The 20,552-nt window shown below is 33.0% G+C and overlaps 1 protein-coding gene across 5 annotated transcripts in view; it reads left to right on the top strand.

Annotated features, from left to right (window-relative positions):
- Positions 1–73: 73 nt before the first annotated feature.
- The window catches only part of LOC126733839 (G patch domain-containing protein 1 homolog), a 34,179-nt gene continuing 13,700 nt past the window's right edge, over positions 74–20,552 (top strand). For all 5 annotated transcript variants that reach the window (XR_007659891.1, XR_007659887.1, XR_007659885.1 and 2 more), the window contains exons 1-4: positions 74–263; positions 348–649; positions 8,975–9,575; positions 18,410–18,857. Coding sequence is in view for 1 of the 5 variants with exons in the window: in XM_050437256.1 (XP_050293213.1) it covers positions 194–263; positions 348–649; positions 8,975–9,575; positions 18,410–18,857 (1,421 nt within the window). In the remaining 4 variants the exon portion in view is untranslated. The remainder of the gene's footprint in view (positions 264–347; positions 650–8,974; positions 9,576–18,409; positions 18,858–20,552) is intronic.

Here is a 20,552-nt window from a genome sequence, read left to right as displayed (position 1 = left end):
ATTGTTTCATGTAAATGCAGCTTAGAGACATAATTTGACATCGCTACTTGACACTTTTTTTTTAGGTTATGTCCTTGTTATTCTGATCTAAGAAAACGAAAAAATAAACAACAAAACTTCAATAAAGTAAAAATAAGTAGGTTTAAGTGTGGATATAAACTGAAAAACTTTAAGAAAAACAATTTTACTGATAATGTCGGGATCCGATTCAGAGCCTGAAAACCACTGCTACTATGGCACACCTCTTCCTGCATATGATGAAGGCAGGTTCAATTTTATTGCCTAATATAATTTTGTATACTATTGAGCTAAAAATTGCTATCCTTTTTTCACTCTATTCTCTTTAGATTCCATCCCAAGAAAACGTCCAATAACAGTAGAAGAACAAATTGCCACTGATGCCCAGGGACGGCGTAGATTTCATGGAGCCTTCACAGGGGGATTTTCAGCTGGCTTTTTTAACACAGTGGGTTCCCTGGAGGGTTGGACACCAAAGGAGTTTAAAAGTTCAAGATCAGAAAAGACTAGCCATCTCTCTCAGAAACCAGAAGATTTCATGGATGATGAAGATTTGGGTGAAGATGGATTTGCTCCTCAAGTTGTTAGGGCTACCAATGAGTATAATACTAGTAGGAAAAGAAAGAAACAGGTCAGTTAGAGAAATACAGCATACTATTTATTAATTCTATCTAAACTAAAACTTAAAATGTCTAATAGTAATTATAGCATGTACAGTATAGTTAGAAAAGTTTATAAAGAACTGGTGACATCAACAGGCGGCAAAATCCGCGCATCTCGTTATTCTATCGATCGGGTCAGATGACTATGTCGAGGTCTGAAAACAGTGGAGGCGGCACACTTGTTGAAATTATTAATATTTATTTGTACTAGAGTTTAAATAGCCCTAGATTTTTAGTAGGTATAGCTAGCGATATTATATGTGCGTTTGATTTAGTTGAAATACCAACTAAGAATGCATATATTTGAATTTAATTGCTCCGAGATTTGTTTAAAAAAATTTAGATAAATTAAAATTATATTTTTTAGCATTGTGATGTGCCCATAAAAAATCTAATAAAAAATAGTTTTACTTACAGGAGGATGCAGTTCGCTAATTATTTTTAAAACAGGACTTCAAATAGGTAGCTGAAAATGATTCTTTATTCGCATTTTTTTTTAAGGATTAGGTATTTTAAACGACTTGTGTAAAGAAACAAATTGGTATAAGCTTAAAGTTTTATTTCATTATTTTACATTATATTTTTATTCACTATCAGATAGTGTATTACAACCTAAATCAGATTCATCCGATGAAGACCATTCGATCTCTTCATCAGATGAGCCTGAATTTACGGTAAATTTTAACGAATCCAATGCTTCATCAAAAAGGTGATGACTTTTGAAATATTGTTTTTCTATGTTGTCTATATGGTTGCAAATATTTATCCACTCATCATTCGAAATTTCTGCAAATTTCTGCCTTGTCAAAGTTTCGACATCCGCCAGTTTAAAAGTGGAATTTCTGTTTGCTACCCAATTCTTAACAGTTGCCCTAATTTTTTCTATCGGATTAAGCTCTGGGTGGTATATGGAGGCAAACGTAACACAATATGTCCATGCTTTTCCATTAGGTCGTCCAACTTGGTTTTTACGGGATACTTTTTTTATTTTCAGACACTATTTCATATAACTCCGTCTTGGTGAGTTTTGCATCAAATGTAAAATTATGTTCCTTGAGCCAGTCAACTATTTCCTGCTTTTTACTTCCAGATGTAACATTCTTGACTACAGGCACATTGTGATAAGCTGCATTCTCTAATACTAGGACGGAATTAGGTAGTAAATTTGGAATTAACTGAAATAATCTCTCTCCCTTGGCTGTGAATTATTTGTCCCTGTTTGCCTACTTTCTTAGGTGACATCTAAAAAAAAATTAGAAAGTAAAAAAATTAATATACACATGCACACTCTAGGCTGTACATATATACCTACAAGTTAAATACCTATTATTTTGTCACTTAAAATCAAAGTATATTTTAAATAATATAATTTTTAACAGTAATTAATTTTCATTTATTTTTTTAAATTATTAGACAATTGAATAATTTAAACCAATTTTACTTACCTTTTACAATAAAAATCGGATAGTCTAACTAAAAAAACTATAGTCTATTTCACTATTATACTTAAAAAAAAACACACAACAGATTTTAAATGCCTTATAACATGATTAACTCACTTCCCGTACGAGACGACACTGAGTAGGCCTTCAGGCTACGTCATAGGCTTTAAATCCCCGGCAGGTACAAAGAAACGAAGTACGGCGGCTGCTTTGTTCTTGCGGTTTCTTTAATAAGAAGCGAGAGAAAATATATTGCGGTCGTCTTTTCTCTCTGCCACCGGATTTTCTATCGATTTTGTGTTGAAAAATGGGTTTGTGCGCATATTGAGCAGCCGGTTCTTTATAAACTTTTCTACCTATAGGGCAGGCCAAATTTTTTTTTTTTGAAAATGTATTTTGTATAGTGTTAAAAAGTTGAAGGACATGAAAAAATATTTACCTGTTTTTTTTAAATTTAATTTCCTCTTATTTTTTACCGCGCCCCCGGCCCTTAAAAGGGTCAAAATTTCAAGGTCATATTTTTTTTTTGATATAGTAGTTAAAATTTAGGTCTTGATGTATAAAGTATCCACAAAAAAAATTAAAGTGAAAAAATGATTTTTCACCATGCCCCATCCCTTAAGTATATAAAAGCAGCTCTTCGCTTGAGAATTTGATGAACCTTTCTAGAAAAGTTTTATTACAGGTGGCTTTATTTGGTAAAGTATACCATATTTCATGAATTACTCAACCCAGAACTCACCACGAGGAGGTGGCTGCTTAATCATTATTTTTAAACCATTTCACAACTTTTTTTCACTATACCAAATAAAATTTCGAAAAAAAAATTTTTTCAGCCTTTTTCGGCCCGCCCTAATGTACAGAGTGCCTCAGATTAAGTTGACACTATTGGTATCTTGTCATATTAATATTTAAGATGCAGGGTTAGTTGAATTGACAAATTATTATGATTTTTAATGCTAACTGAAATGGTAACAAAAAAATTGAACTTTACATTTTCAGGAAAGGGTGAAAGATGTACTTTTGTTAAATGGAATCCTATAAATATTTTTTCCTAAATAAAAAAAGTAATTTTCTTAATAAAAAAGTTTATTTACACAAATAGCCTAAACTAAAAAAATAATAAAGTTATAGCAATATTAATAATTTTGCCAAATTTAAGCAAGTTCGTTTTGAATTTTTTAACAGCAAAACAAATAAATCATTACCATAAATTTCTCCAGGTTGAAGTACCATTATGCAAAGCAAAATAATAGACAAAGGGTCCTGTTTACTTCACAATATTTATTTCAAGAATCCCAACGCGTTTCAGTTGATAAACCATTGTCAAGGGAAAACTATGTAAGTAAAATATAAAACGGTGTTATTAAACTAATAAATTAATTGAACATGTGACTCTTGTCGAGCCAAATATGCTGGTCAAACCTGCAGAAATTTCAAATTAAGAATTAAAGAACATTTAAAATCTCAGAAGTCACCTAATGATAAAAGATCCACCTTTGGATTGCACCTAAGAGAAACAGGTCATTCATTTAATACAGACGACAATTTCAAAGAAATAGAAATAGAAATAAATACACAAATTAATTGTCTGAATGAACCTATTAACGCCCACTACCGAGAAGCGGCCCAGATTGTAAATTTATCTAAGTAGTTTAACACATTCCTTTGAATTTACTGTTTTTTAAAATGTTCTATTAACCGCGTTTAATCCTAGATGTCTCTATTCACAATAGTATTAAATATCTGTGTATAAGGTAGTACCCATACAGAATTTTTTAAAAACCAAAATCCATTATTGTTTGTAAATACTGTGTGATAAGATGTTTTTAGATTTATTTTTTGTAATATTATGTCTGTGCCGTTTTTTAATCTTTTTATGGACATTTTGTGATAATATCATGTAAGTTTTACTATGTTTTTAATTAATTTATTAGTTTAATAACACCCTTTTATATTTTACTTACATAGTTTTCCCTCGACAATGGTTTATCGAACAACCGAAACGCGTCGGGATTCTTTAAATAAAGATTGTGAAGTAAACAAGATCCTTTGTATATTATTTTGCTTTAAATAAATCATTATTTGAGTTACATGTTATAAAAGTCTCTAAACTATCTAAAAATGTGAAATGTGAGAATATATAAAAAAACACTTATGGCCAAAAAAATAGTGACTGTTAGGACAGTACTGCTAAATTGACTAAATTCCAAAACTTGCTTCCTTAAAATTAAAAGTATCCAAGGACACCTTTTAATTCTCTACAGAATATTTTAGAGTTGATGAAAATGTCTCTAAAAGAACTAGAAAAAGGAACCAATTTTTAGTAAATAAGGTGTTAAAATTTTTATTTTGGCATATTTTGAACCTCATATATATAAGCTCATAACCTACTAGAGCTACTGATCCCTCACTCTGAATTTATACATGGCTCTATTGTATATGGAGGTAAAAACTTAATTAATAATCTTCCACTAGAATTAAAAAACCTCAACCCTGAACTACTACCAACACATTTTTATTACATATGTACTACTGAAAATAATAAATATGCCAATAAATATGCAATAATAAAATTGCCATAAAATCAATAAAAAAAAAACTTTTATTCAAAAATTTAAATTTACTTAGGTTTATTACAGTACATAAACCGAAAAAAACCTAAAATTATTTTTCAGAAAACTTAGGGCACAATTTCTTGCAGCATTGATTGCAAAGGGGCAACTTACATATGTCACACTGGATAGCAGTTTTCCTATCCTTGTTGGTGCGGCATATGGCACACCTTTTTCTTTTACTTTTTTCAGGAGCTACTTGAGGCTGCTCAGAAACTGGATTCGCAACCCCCAAAAGTTCAACAATGAGGATTCGTACATTTGAGTGCACCTTCTTGTTGGCCATTCTGAGTCGCAAATGTTCATCTATTAATTGCTTCTTAAGAGTTTTGATAAATGAGTATCGTTTTATTTCTTTACCTTTTGATGCAAATTGATACAATACTCGAGAATCTACACCTGCAATGTTCAATATAGCAAAAAAATTGCCATTGGCCAATGGTTAGTTCTTCTGGATACTGAATACAACGCACATTTCGCATCTAATGCGTCAACTCCAAATTTTGTTTCATTATAAAAATGAATTATCTCCGGCTTTTTGGTTGTTTCGTTGACAGAATTGTCATGATGCATGCTAGAAAGTAATATAACGCTTTTACTTTTTTTTGGCACATAGCTCACTATAGTGGTTGAAGAAATAAATCCAAACGTTGATGAATGAATTGCAAGTTTTCGGTTCGGTAAAAATTCAGGTGGTACAGATTTTTTATTTTTTCGTAAGGTTCCCACGTACGTCAAACTGTTTTTCTTGAGTTCGTCGACGAGTTCCACTGAACTGTACCAGTTGTCCCCGGTGATGTTCCTGTTGGTGCCTTTAACACACTCCACAAGCCTAAGAACCACTCTTGTTGGATTTGATAATGTAGGCTTTTTTGCACCATCAACTTTTATTTCGGAACCGGCATAAATCTCTGCATCTACGAGATAATGCGTTTTAGCGTCAGCCAAAACCTGCACTTTAATTCCATATTTGGCAGGTTTCTTCGGAATATACATCCGAAATCCACACCTTCCTCGAAACGGTACAAGCATTTCGTCTACAGTTAGGTAAATTCCCGGTGAATAACATGACTTTGATCTAGCTACAAACTCATCAAATAATTCCGACACAGCGGCCAACTTGTCCGTTTTTACTCTTTCTTTTCGGGTTTCTACATTGTCAAATCTGAGACAGCTTAATAAAAACGAAAATCTGGCCAGACTCATAGTAGCACGAAAAATAGGTTTTCCTGTCCCATCTGTGGCCCACATAGAACGGACGTCTTCATGATTAGATTTAAAGATGAACAACCCAAAAAACGCCTTGATTTCACATATGTTGGCATTTTCAGTAAACAAAGGCCAAAATTTAATCTGTGACTGAGCAAACCTTTTAGACTTTTTATAGTTTTCTCTGGTGGAGGTTATTTTCAAATTGGTAAAATTAACTAACTTTTGTATCATCTCATTAGAAATTAGTAGACTCCAAGCATCTACAGGCTCACGTGGAGGATTATTATGAGCAGGGCCAATAAGGCCAGGCAAGATAGTAACCAAATTATGAGCAGGGGTCCTACCTCTAATACCTGCTGTTTTTGACCATTTGGTATTGTCTCTCCCATACCAACTGTTCCTGATGGGCAACTCTTCTTCTTCCGAATCGGAGTTTTCTTGCTTGATTGTTTCATTGTCCTCTTCATTCTCGTCACTCTCTTCAGTCAATCTTTCTAGTTCCTCTAACACAGCTTCTCTGTTTGGAACACCAACGGATACACTTTTCTTGCTCGAGCCCATTTGGTTTGAGTCTTCCATACTTTCCCAAAAGTCTTCAGACTCTAAAATATTTCTTAACGCATCTTCTGACAATGCCCTAGAACTGGACGCCATTGCGTTGCATTTACTAAAAGATAGTAAAAAAACACATTTTATATCTATTAACTTATACCTTATGGCCACTAGTACCTATTCTTGTGAAATAGATAAATACCTTGCAAATAATAACAACGAAATAGATACTTTCAAACCATGATACTATTACTGGCAAGATAAACCCACTTGGCGATGCAATTTCGTGTGACTTTGCGCATGACGTCACTCGATGACAAAAATTCTGTTTGTCGGTTGGAAAAGCAGTATTTTAAAGCCTTTTTTTATTTAACATTACTTATTAAGTATTATTATATTTTGTTATATGAAATATGCTATGATTATAAAAGTATGTAAAATATTTCCTTAATAGTATGTAGGATTCGTGGATCCGTGCAAGGATAGTAAAGTCTTATATAATATAAATGCCTATTTTGGTTTTGGATAAGGTTTAAAAAAAGATTTTTATTATTTAAGGTATTTTAATTTGAAAATAAATATACACAATATGAAACGTCTGAAGGCTTGTTAATTAATAATAAATTAATAATACTTTATAGCCAAAAAAAAAAGGATTTATGGTTTTTATTTAACTTTTTTGACGTTAGACGAATGCCTCTGCAGAAAAATATCAGTGATTTAATATGTACATATTTTATTATATTGTAAAAAAAAATAAAACAAAAATAGAGGATTGATATACAGCCTATTGTGACAATTAACTTTCATAAAATTGTGTGCGCTAAGTATACATCTGAGTACCCATTGGTTGTTGGTAATAATAGTGTTACCAGTAAATGCCAAAAGAAAATGCATGATGCCATTGATGACATACAACCAATTAATTTCACTTTCTTAAGTATCTATAATCTATATTTTTTTAAATTGCTTTTGGGTAGACGTGTTATTAAAATGGTTTTGTAATCCATTGTCGGCAAGCTTGTTTGTCCTTTGGACATCTAAAGAATCGGCAATCCGAAACTACCTTAGTTTTTTTCTTATTGTTGCTTGAACAACCCACAACTGCACAGTACAACATGATAAAAAAATTTTAATTATTATAATGTAATAAACTCTGCCATATTTGTCACACAAAATACACACAAAACAAATAAACCATGCCCTAACCCTAAATCCGTCGAACATCTAAAGCAAAAACGAAACGTCATATTAAAATGTATTAAAACTCTGTTCATGTATTAAAAGCTGTTCCTGGGGAAATTTGTCAGCGACTGACGTCAGGCGTGCGAGAGAGATAGGCTCATCTCATGCGCGTGGGTTTATCTTCTCGAGTATTAGTATCATGCTTTCAAACCAATAAGCAGTTATTAACTTGTCGCGTATTTACTACTGATGGGTCCTCAGGACCTAGTAAACACTGCCTTCGAACCTCGCCGACACGAACGAATACTGAAGTATGAATCTATGCCGGCGAAATCACGCGTATGGTATTGCGGGGGAGTACCGAGACAGCCATTATCCAATGTTGCCAAACTTAAAAAATATACCCTATTTAAAAATAGGATCGGTTTAAGGGAATTTTTTAATAATTAGCAGTTAAGTATTCTTTATGTTTTACATTTTATTTATAAACAGGCAAAGCCCATTTATGTTTTACTAATCTTTTAAATTCATAAGAGTAATACATAATTAAATTAATATACAGAAATACAGTACATTATTAAGTAGATAATTATTAAGTTTCCTTTATATTACTAAAACTTGACCCAGAAATTTGCTGTAAGTTTCAAAACAGTCAATGTCATGATGTTGACTGTTCTAGTGTTAAAATTATTAAAATTATTGCTAGTAAGGATAAATTGTGATACTGGTATATAATGAAAACTAATGATATGAAAACTTAACATTATCTATAATTATCAGTTACTCTTGTTGTTCTCTATAAATTATGATTTTTTGAACTAGCTCTGAAGCTTTAGTTAAGTAGGTAAGATATTGTAAATATTATAATAAGTAATAAGATCCCTCCTCTTATGGTGGGTTGTGATGGGGGCCATATTTAGCATATTAAGTATATCTGCTATTTGTTCTACAAATTTGTGTTCAAGTTGTTGAAGAGCATCAATATGGACTCGTTTGAACTAAACTACTAAGTTATGTGGATCATATTGTAATTTATCACCAGGGTATTTCATTATACAGTTAGTGTAAACTGAACAATTCTTGTAGTATTATTTTCAATCATAAAAATTGTGGAGCCTAAATGCCAATATAAATGTCTAATAACATCTTTCAAGATTATTGTTTTGCAAATGGTATATTTTTACATGTATAACTAACTTTCACAATTCTTTAATGAACTAAACATCATTATAATATATATAGTTAAATATATTAACCTAGTAAATATTATCAATGTATTTTTTTCTAGGTTTTTTCTGAAGGTCCAATCCCAGGTGAACCAGTTCTACATAACATATTTTCCAGTGGAAATGAAACTATTGGTTACATGCTTTTAAAGAACTTGAGACTAAAAGATCACAAGAAGCAAAAAGAGTCAGGTTCAGAAAGAACTTATGGATGTCAAATGCCAAAGCCAGATGAAAGTGATATTATATTTAAAGAAGAGAATCAATATCAAATACCAGCCATTTATAAAGATTTTTTAAAAACCCCAAAAACGAATACATTTGGTTTAGGGTATAGTGGCTTGGACAAAAGTCAATTTAGTTTATTTTCCACAGAGGAGAAACAGTCAAGCAAGTTAATGATGACTGATAAAAACAACAAGAAATTATCAATAAGTGGTCAGGCCTTTGGGGTGGGGGCATTTGAAGATGAAGATGATGATATTTATATGAAGGAAGATATGACAAGATATGATTTTGAGTTAACAGGAGAAAAAGCGAAAAAAGAACAGCAAAAAACTCAGAGTAATCTCATTTTTGACTTGTTCGTGCAGTCCAAGGTGAACCCTGTATTGAAGAGTAATGTAAAGTTTCCTCCGCCTACCATCCCATATAGTTTCACAGGTAAAACGTTGCAAACAAAAATTTTTAACAAATTAAAATTACAGGGTCTATTAATATCAGTTATTTTCAAAAAGAAAAGCTTAATAACATTATTTTATAGCTTATAAAATGAATCAGTAACGTTAAGGCAGAGTTTATTTATAGTTTTAGTTTAAATAATGCTGTCTGGCATTCCTTTATGGGCCCTGGATACTCTGTGTAGAAGTGAATTCTGAATTTTAAAGAGTCTTGAAGTATTTATTTCAGATATTTGAAGCAATCACTATGTGGTAGTTAAGACACTCATTAACTTCTCTCATTACTAAATTTGGTTTCAGTAAATGGTTGTGTACAGTGTATATAAACTTGACTTTTTTGACCTCAAATCTTCTTTTGGTATAGGTATAAGATATCTTATATCCTAGTTTTTATTTAGGTATGCAGCACATTACTTTGTTACAGCACCAACAAAAGGAACAACGTTAATAATGATACTTTTAAAATGTGCATTCTAAGTTTAATTGTAAATAGCAAAAAACTAGATTCGCCTTTATTTTCACATGCTAGTGATGCCCACTTAACTTGTTTTTATCAAAATGTTCGTAGTCTTACACTAAAACCGAGACTTTTTTTCTTGCCGCCATTGCTCAGGATTTTCACACCATATGCATCACCGAGACATGGTTGAGGCCAGAGATATCTAGTGGTAAAATATTTCCAAAGACTTATGATCTTTACCGGTCGGACCGAAAATTTGAATCCGTTATTGCCACACGTGGTGGCGGAGTTCTCTGTGGAGTTTCTAAAAACATTTTGTCTGAAAAAACTAGTTTTTCTGATTTTTGCAACAGTATTGCGCCCTCTATCGATGTTGGCTGTAAATTTACTATTAGGTTACATTAAATTTACTATTACTTACAGATATTTTACATGATTGTTTGTACATCCCACCATCTATCACATCTGTAATTTTCGAGCAATTTCTGGATCAGTTTACACTTTTAATATCAAAGCTAAACCATAATGTAATAATATTAACTCACTTACAGGTAATCATGTCAAAAGTCTATTGCTATGAATAATTTTGCTAACACTTTTAATCTTGTTCAGTGTAATCACATCCTAAACTATAATAACAGACTATTGGATATTGTTTTATCTAACTTCACCTGTACTGTTTCGCGTAGTGACGTGCCTTTTGTCTTGGAGGATTTGCATCACCCTGCACTGGAAATTGATTTTACTGTCTCATGCCAACGTCTCCATAATTTTCAGCTTAATAAAAACTTATCTCATTCTTTTAATTTTAGAAAAGCCAACTTCCATCTCCTTTATGACTCGATCCTTGAAGCTGACTGGTCTACTGTGTATTTATCCTCTAACTGATGTTAATGATGCATGTGGAGCCCTATATGATATATTGAATGGCATATTTGCCGCACACATTCCTCTTAAGCAGCAACGTAAAAGAAGATTTCCAAATTATTATTCTCGAGAATTGATTAAGAACATTTATAGGAAAATAAAGGCTTTCAAGGACTTTAAAATGTACAATTCTCCATTCTTTCAAAATAAATTCCATTCTCTTAGACGCCTTATCAAACTACAAATACGCATTGAATATAAGTTGTATATATCAAACACCGAAAGGAATATTTCTTTGGACCCATCTAGCTTTTGGAATTTTATTAGTTCTAAGAAGGCTGGCACCAGGATTCCTGGTATGATGAGGCTACCCCATGACGTGGTAGTTATAGACCCACCACAAGACATAGTTGATGCTTTTGCACTGTTCTTTGGTGAGGCATTTATATAATAAAATTTCATTAACCATTCGTCGACGTCTGAAAATGTGCCCCACTTTGACATTTCCAACGTTGATGCTTCCCAGATTATTTTGGCTAGTAAAAAACTCAAAAATAAGTTAACATCTGGTGTAGACGGTGTACCTAGCTTCTTGGTTAAAGATTCCATTGGTGTCCTGGCTGATCCGCTGACCTACATTTTCAACTTAATACTGTCAACAGAACAAATTCCTGAAATTTGGGAGACTGCTAAAATAATACCTATTTTAAAAGCTGGGGACTCTGATCAAATCGTGAACTACAGGCCAATTTCATTACTCTGTAACTTGTCAAAAATTTTCGAAATTATCCGGTCGCTATTTAGTCACGCAAAAGAACTCATGTCTGTAGACCAGCATGGATTTTTTAGCAGGCGATCTTGTGTTACTAACTTATCCTGTCTGTCTAGCCACATCTGTGAATCACTTGATGTTAATACTCAATTCGATGTTATTTATACCGACTTCCAAAAAGCCTTTGATCTAATAGATCACTATATTTTGCTGCATAAATTAATTCAGTATGGTTTTTCAGGGAGATTATTTAATTTATTTCATTCCTACTTGATTGGTAGATCTCAATATGTTGAATATGAGGGCTTTAAATCGAAACTTTTTAACGTAACGTCGGGTGTGCCACAGGGCTCGAACCTGGGTCCGCTCCTGTTGTAGTTTTTTTATAAATGACTTGATTGAGTCACTCACTTGTCATAGGCTGGCTTTTGTCGAAGATTTGAAGCTATATTTAAATGTATATGGTTTGGAGGATTGTGTTTTTCTTCAGAACTGTCTAAATACATTGGAGGTATGGTGCGCTGTTAACAGGTTAGGCTTGAATGAGGCTAAATATAGTGTGGTCAGTTACTCTAGATCAAAAACACCCTTAAATTTTAATTACTTTATTAATGATACTATTTTGAGTAGATTAGAGCAAATTACTGATTTTGGTATCACCTTTGACACTGAATTTACATTCGTTCCACACTTCAACAACATAGTCAAGTCAGCCCTGAGAAGGCTTGGGTTTCATAATTAGAAGTTCTCAGAGTTTTACTTTGGAATCTACATTAAGACTGCTTTTCTATTGCTTTGTGAGATCAAAACTGGAGTTTGGCTGCATTATATGGAACCCGCTTTATCAGAATCATGTTGGTCTCCTTGAATCTGTTCAGCGTAGATTTGCTAAGTTTTTGGCCTTCAGGCAGGATGGCATATATCCGGTAAGAGGGTTTGATCATCGGCAACTATTGGAACGCTTCAATCTACATCCATTACATCTCAGAAGAATGATCTCTGTAAAATTCCTGCATGGGTTACTGAATGGATTCATTGATAGTCCTGTACTTCTTTCTGGTGTACGTTTTATGGTGCCTAGGCTTAATGCTAGACATCCCCTAACATTCTTTCTGCCAAGGCCTCATACTAACATCCTGTTGAAATCGCCACTATATACAATATGCGCTATATTTAATCGGATCTGTCACATGTGCGATATAAATTTCTCTCCGGTTCATGTGATTGTCGATATCTTGGTGGATCATTACTCTTGGGATTAAGACCTATGTGTTTAAGTTATAGTTAGTAGGTATATTGCAGTTAATTTAATTTAATTTTGTTGAATATGTGATTATCTTGTTAAACTTTTATAATCGGATTTTTATATCATATTAATAGTTATTTGTTCTAATTTCTTGGATAAGTTTTGAGATTGTGATTTTACTTTACTTTTTTTCTTTTCTTTTTATTCTTTTAGGTTTGTTTGTGTGTGTTTTTTTTTAACTATATTTTTCATTGTTTTGCAACTATTATTATTATTATTATTATTATTATTAATAAATTAATGTTATTTTAAGGAAAGTAAGACACTTTTGTTTGGATGTGCATGTGACAATTGCGGAAAGGTTTCTTGTAGGGATTGTAGTAAGATATCATCACAAGAGATTAGATGCGCAATCGCTAAAACTAGAACCGTCTTGATATGGTGCAAGGATTGCATAGATAACTTCACTAAGTTCACTTCTGAAGGCAATTTGGAGAATTCTAAAGAACCTAGTAATTCTGGTGTGTCCATACAGTTAACAAATAGTTTGATTAATACTTCTAAATGCCTTATAAATGAATCTTTGGAAGGTATAGAAGAACGCCTTCAAAACAAACTGGAAAACTGGGCCAAGAATGTCATCGATAGTAACAAGGACCTAGTAAGATTCTTGCTGCAGAATAAAAATGACAACCTAAATACCCAGGCAGTTCCTGACAACGTGACACCGCCGCTACCGTTTCCGCAACAATCCAACAGCAGAAATATCTTTGAATCAGCTGTTCAAAGTAGAGTGAAACAGGTAGATGCCGCTAAAACTTCCTCCTTTTCTTTGTTTCCTAAAAGAGCAACGGCGGAGAAACGTCACTCAGACAGTCACTCAGACAATGACAAGGTAAACATAAACAATGAATCAGCTGGGACTGGAACAACGGATGTTGGGGGCGACCATCTGCAACAGGGATTTACTTTGGGACAAAATCGAAAACGTACAAATTCAAATCATAATCGGAATCTGGTTTTAGGAGAAGCGGACTTTCGAGGTGATGAAAATTTCGCAGGTTCAGTAAATAGGGAATATTTTTATCTGGGACGTGTTAAAATGGGAGTGACCCCTGGTTTTATTGAAGAGCACATTAAAAAGCGGTGCCCTCAGATTAGAGACCTTAAAGTAGAATTGTTGCCAGTTAAGGGTGAGACTATTTCTTTTAAGATAAGCATCAACGGCGATTGTAGGGATGATTTTTTAAGGCCGGATAACTGGCCTAGAGGGGTTATCTTGCGAAAATTTTGGTTAAATAATAAATTTTATATTTAACCAAAATTTTCATCAAAATCAAATGAATCAGACCATAGTTTAGTGCGGGATGGCCCTTCTGGTTCAGGTGTTTGCGTGTATTATGCTAATACAGGTGGTATGAGAACTAAAATAAAAGATTTTCAGCAGGCACTTAGTTGCTGCTGCTATGATATTGTTATGATTGCAGAGACTTGGTTAACATCTGAATATTCAGATGCTGAAATTGGTGTATCAAACTATGATTTATATAGATATGATCGTCAAATGGGTACGAATACTACCAAGGCTCGTGGAGGTGGTGTATTGATTGCGGCTAAAAAGAGTTTATGTACACATAAAATTGGTATCCCACTTGTTGATGTGGATATTTATCAGATCTATTTGACTTTTACAATAGACAATCAAAGCTTTGTTGTTGGTTGCATTTATATACCATCTCCATCTGCACTTCAAGCCTATTTAAGCCATTGTGAATCCGTTGAATATGTATATAGTAGATATTCAAGTAGTTTGTTTGTCTTGGCAGGTGACTACAATTTACCACATGCTAGATGGGAGAATGATGATCTTGGTTTGGTGGTTGTCTGGAGAGTGACAGAGAGTCTGTGCTTTCTCTGGCCAACTGCTTTAGCTTCTATAACTTTTTCCAGGTAAATGGGGTTCTAAATTCCAATGGGGTTGCCTTGGATCTCGTATTTAGTAGCTCAGATTTAATTAGTGTTGAACGTGCAATAGACAAAATTTTTGAGAATAGCTTACACCATACAGCAATTAGTTTCGACCTTTGTTGTGCAGAAAATTCTGATGATATGATATATGAGGAATATTTTTATGATTTTGGTAAGGGAGATTACATAGCAATTAATGATTGTCTTGCTGGGATAGACTGGAATCAATTGTTTTTGGGAAAGACATCTATTGATGTCATATTTTCAATTTTCTATAATGTGATCTACTCCTCAATGGAAAGGTTTATTCCTCTAAAGAGGTACAAAAGTTCTTCTTTTCCATCTTGGTTTTCTTCAGAGCTTCGCAGTTTGATCATAAGAAAGAAACAAATTCACAAAAAGTTTAAAATTAGTGGTCAACAGCAGGATTATGATGAATTTGTATTGTTGAGACAGAGTAGTATGTGAGTACTTAAGAGAGTTGTGCTATCAACAATACATTAATAAGGTGGAAATGAATCTCGCTGGCAATCCAAGGTACTTCTGGTCATATATTCAAAATAAAAGAACTGGTTTTAGTCTTCCCTCCAGAATGACATACAATAACAGGATTAGTATGAATATCTCGGATACTGCGGATATGTTTGCAGAATACTTTTCATCGGTCTACTCGGATGAGCAAGTCAATGACATATCATCTTTTGATTTTGATAAATCAATTTGTCTGACCACTTTAACTCTGTCAACACAGGATGTTTATGAGGTTATTACTTCCTCTAAGAATAAGCTCTGCTCTGGACCAGATGGGATTCCGGCATTCTTCCTAAAGAAATGTGTTTGTGTTCTTACGAAACCAATACTGTTCATTTTTAACAAATCTCTAGGTACTGGTTCTTATCCCACTCTCTGGAAGAGAAGTTTTCTAAAACCCATTTTTAAATCTGGTAGTAGAAATGAAATTTCCAATTATCGGGCTGTGTGTAACCAATCTGAGTTGCCAAAGCTGCTTGACTGCCTGGTCAGTCATAGGATTGCCTGGAGTTTTAAATCTTTATTTAATCCTGAGCAATTTGGATTTATAAAAGGCAGATCTACTGATGCTAATTTGGTGCTGTATGTCAACTACCTCTACCGCTGCTTGGAGAAGGGACTTCAGGTTGACTCAATATATACAGATTTTTCCAAGACTTTTGATCGAGTTAACCATGGGGTACTCTTGCAGAAGCTTAGGGCTTTAGGTATTGTGGGGCCTCTTCTTCAGTGGATCTCGGGATTCATCAGAGGTAGAACCCAGATTGTTAATCTTGGAGGTACATGTTCCTCTGAAATTATGGTACCATCTGGGGTGCCACAGGGCTCTCACTCGGGCCCTGTTTTGTTTTGCCTCTTTTTGATTGATTTAGTTTGGAAACTTGAAAATTGTCGTGTGCTAATGTTTGCTGATGATGTGAAGCTGTTTAGGGTTATCACATCCCTTTCTGATGCTGTGCTCCTGCAAAAAGACCTCAATTTATTCTTTGATTGGTGCCACTTGAATAGAATGTCCCTTAATATCAATAAGTGCCATAAGATTACTTTTTCTAAGCAAAGAAACCCTATTGCTTTTCTTTATAAAATAAATAATGTAGCAATTGGTGTCAAAACAGAGGTTTCTGACTTAGGAATATTTATTGACTCCAGGTTGTCTTTTAAAAGTCACATCAATCAGGTGACTGGTAGGGCAATGAAAATGCTGGGTTTTATCCAACGGTCTACAACTGATTTGTCTTTGTTTACTTTTAGATTACTTTATTGCTCTCTTGTTAGGCCCATCTTGGAGTATGGCTCAATTGTGTGGTCCCCGTCATATAACTGCTACATTGAGCAGATTGAAAAAACTCAAAATAAATTTTTAAGGGTGGCGGCTTTTAGATGTGGTTACAGGAGACAGGAGTATTACTATCAGTGGGTCAGGGATAACCTGAACTTACCCATATTGGAGTCACGAAGAACATTACTCGACTTATGTTTTATGCATAAGGTTTTAAATGCTACTATAGATTGTCCCGAGTTATTGTCTCTTTTTAAACTTAGGGTGCCTTCCAGATTGAATAGACAATCAGAAATATTTTCAGTCCCATTCCACCATACCAATTATGGTATTAATGAGCCAATTACACGAATGGCTCGAAGTGCTAATGGTCTGTCAGGACAGATAAACTTTTTTGACTCTAGGATAACATCTTTTAAGGGGCAGTTAAAGAATATTATTTCATAGGGGCTTAAATTAATTAACTCATCTACACCTTACACTAATTTATAGATAGTTTTGTATATAATGTTTCTGAATATATATGTTTGTATGGGTATGCTATGTAATACTTTTGTAAATGGATTCCGTTAATAAATAAATAAAAAAAATAAAAAAAAATAAATTGTTTTGAATATCGAGTACTTATATTTATTCACATCTTGTTTAAATGTATTCAGGTACTAATTGAGATCACAGTTAGTTTAAAGGGTTTTGTGATATTTATGGCTAATTTATTTTTACACAGCCATTGATAATAGATTTAAGTCTATATTAAATTTTGTTGAAGTTGTATTCTGTTTGTTGTATAAGGTTTTTTACAAGAAAGGAGGTCATCTGTATAACTATGGTCTTCGGTTTTCCTATATGTTCGTTTAAGTAGAGTCGTCCTTTAACGAAGTCATAGCCTTGATGATGGCCCACGGTCAAAATCATAATGAAATCCTAAGATACTCATCAAATCGTTTCTTTTGCAAAATCGATGGTTCTTGATTTATCTTTTCTATTTGTGAGGACATACATCATACAGAAATTAGTTATGTGAGAAGTTTTTATTTAAATAGACTAGAACATGTTATGACTTGTACTTTTTACTTATTTAAATCTCTAAGTGTTTCAGCCATAATCAAAACTTTTGAATAAATTTTAGTTGTAAATGGTCTTAACATTAGTATTGAAAATTTTTTCAACTTTTTTTTAATTTATGTTTTGTAGGTCGAACTGATGATGGTTATAAAGTAGCCGCAAGCGGTTCACGATTACTCTTTAAGTTATACATACGTACGTTTCCGTGTTTTATTTAAAATTATATATTCCGATTTTTATCGATATCTAGAAATCTACCTTATTATTACAAAATAAACCTGTTTTAAATCGAGAAATCATTTGAATTTAAATTTATATGCATAATAATAAGGACGTCACAATAGTTTTTTTATTGTACTAATTAAATAAAACTCGCTATGACGAAATTTTGACGTTTTTAGGACTACGAATCTATTAAATTATGATTATGGGTTTTTTTAGAGAAAATACCGCAGAAACATCATAATTATATATACATAGTCTATAAGAAGTTCTATTTTATTCACCTTTTTGGATTCTGAATAAGTTAAATACTTTGTCTTACTTTCCAAAATAATGGGAATAATCATAGCAAAAAAAAAGACAATAAGAAAATAGTTTTACTAAAAATTTGTCTATATTTTTTTTAGGAAAACACAAAATTAAAAAAAGCAGGTTCGAGCCAATTCCTGAAAATGAGGCAGTTTCAAGCACAATCAAAATAAATCCAATGATCAGGGCAAAATATCTTGGAGAGGATACTAATGAACATATTACTCCATCCAAACCAGTTAAAGTGAAAGAAGAGACCTTAGATAATAAACCAAAGGAGACTTCTAAAAAATTAGAGCCGTCTGGTTCTCAAGCTTCTTCAAATATTGACACATATTTAACAGACAGGTTTGTGTCATCTTCAAAAGTCGAAGATGTTAGCAACATATTAGAACCTGTGGAGAGGATAGAAACTATTCATGGTACAGATCAGATGAGAGATGCTGTGAGGATGAAGATGTTTGGCCCTTTGACAAGGGTTACGTCTGATTGGGTTCCTTCTTCGCTTTTGTGTAAAAGGTTTAATGTACCAGAACCTTTTGTTGAGTAAGTTCTTGAAATTTTTCTGTTAAATATTTCTGTTTTTTTTATTTTCACTAATCGTTTCATTTAGATCCTGATTTTGGTTGGGTTTTAGGTTTAAGGAGTAACACCACTCTAGGATATCCAAAAAGTCGATTCATTAGTTTCAATGATACGTTAAAGTCGTAAAAAGAATATCTAATTGGTTTTATGTTCACAAATACATTTTGCCAAATATTAAATGCTTACGTTACTTATAAGATTCATTAGTACCTCTGATGACCAAAAAAGATGTTCCGGTCTTATGTAAAAGTGACCACAATTATCTTATCTATTATGTGATGCAAAAAAATTCGTCGACTTAAAAAAAAGTTGTTACTTGAAATCAAGTACCGTAAAAGCTCTTTATTCGCGGGGTATACGTTCCGTAAATATGCCGCGAATAAAGAAACCATGAATATGGAATGGTAATTTATATGGGATTATAGGGGATACGTTACTAGGTGACAAAATAACAAACGAGTACATATATACATATATCAAAAATTAATTTAATTGAAGTTTTTGACCATATTGATTAATTATTACCTTTAGGCTTCGGAATTAATTATTAATTATTACCTTCGGGCTTAAAGAAATTTCTAAATTTTTCTTGCTTGGCATTTTTTAAAACCTCCTTCAATTTATACTGATATTCAGCAGTGGCATTAGCAATTTGCCTCTTAAAAATAAGACTTTGTTCCATAGATGGATCAATTTTCATAAAAAAATCATTTGCCATTCTTAAACCTTCGCTAAGATTTTTTGAATTAAATGTCACCGTTCCAGTGCTTGTTGAAGCCTCTTCTTCAATAGGGCCTCTTCTTGCGAATTCTTCTTGCGATTCAAGCAACGTCTGAATATCACTTGATTCCATATGTTCGAACCCATCTCGTCCTATTTCATTTGCAATTTCGGCTATGTTTGCAGTCAAAGCTTGAATTTGCACAGATTCTTCGTCATTTTCTGTGTCAAAGGAACCAATACGGCGGCGATATCATTTAACAATATACTTTGGGTATAGTTGTAATAAGGTCAATTTTACTTTTTTATTAGTCCATTTGATGATGCGTTTACAAAGGATATTCCGTGGAATACCTATTTGAATCCTTTTTATCAATATATATGCACCGACGTACTGATTTGATCCGCGAATAGAGAAATTGTTAGCCGCGATTATAGGAATTGGGTCGCATTTTTTTAATCCGCGAATAGTGAAAACGCGATTGAACGTAGCCGATCGATAGTTCTAGCTTGGACACTTATCCCCGCTTCCATCTATACCCGCATCGCGATGGCAAAAATTCCGCGCTAGGGCACATATTTTGCGTTGATTCGAAATAATATTTTACTGCAGTTATTATTGTAGTTTATAGTAAGATTACGCATTTAAAATTTTAAACTACCAAACCATTTTGATACTCGCTTTGAGTTTTAAATAGAATAAAAATTCGGTATTTAAATTAGGTGGGTAAATTAACAATTTTATTTTTAACTTAGATTTTACAATCTTAATTTTATTTAGAATAATGCCTACCTCTTGCTGCATTCCTGTTTAAGCTCAGAAAAAATTAAAATGGATTTTTAATTTTTTTTTTTGTTTTTTTTTTGATTATCTTCGGAATCATTCAAATTTTCGATTTTTTAAATAAGCAACAAAAATTTGGCGTAGGTACCTAC

The sequence above is a fragment of the Anthonomus grandis genome, chromosome 1, assembly GCF_022605725.1.
Source record: "Anthonomus grandis grandis chromosome 1, icAntGran1.3, whole genome shotgun sequence".
Lineage (NCBI taxonomy): Eukaryota > Metazoa > Arthropoda > Insecta > Coleoptera > Curculionidae > Anthonomus > Anthonomus grandis.
This window is presented reverse-complemented; position numbering and strand designations above follow the sequence as displayed.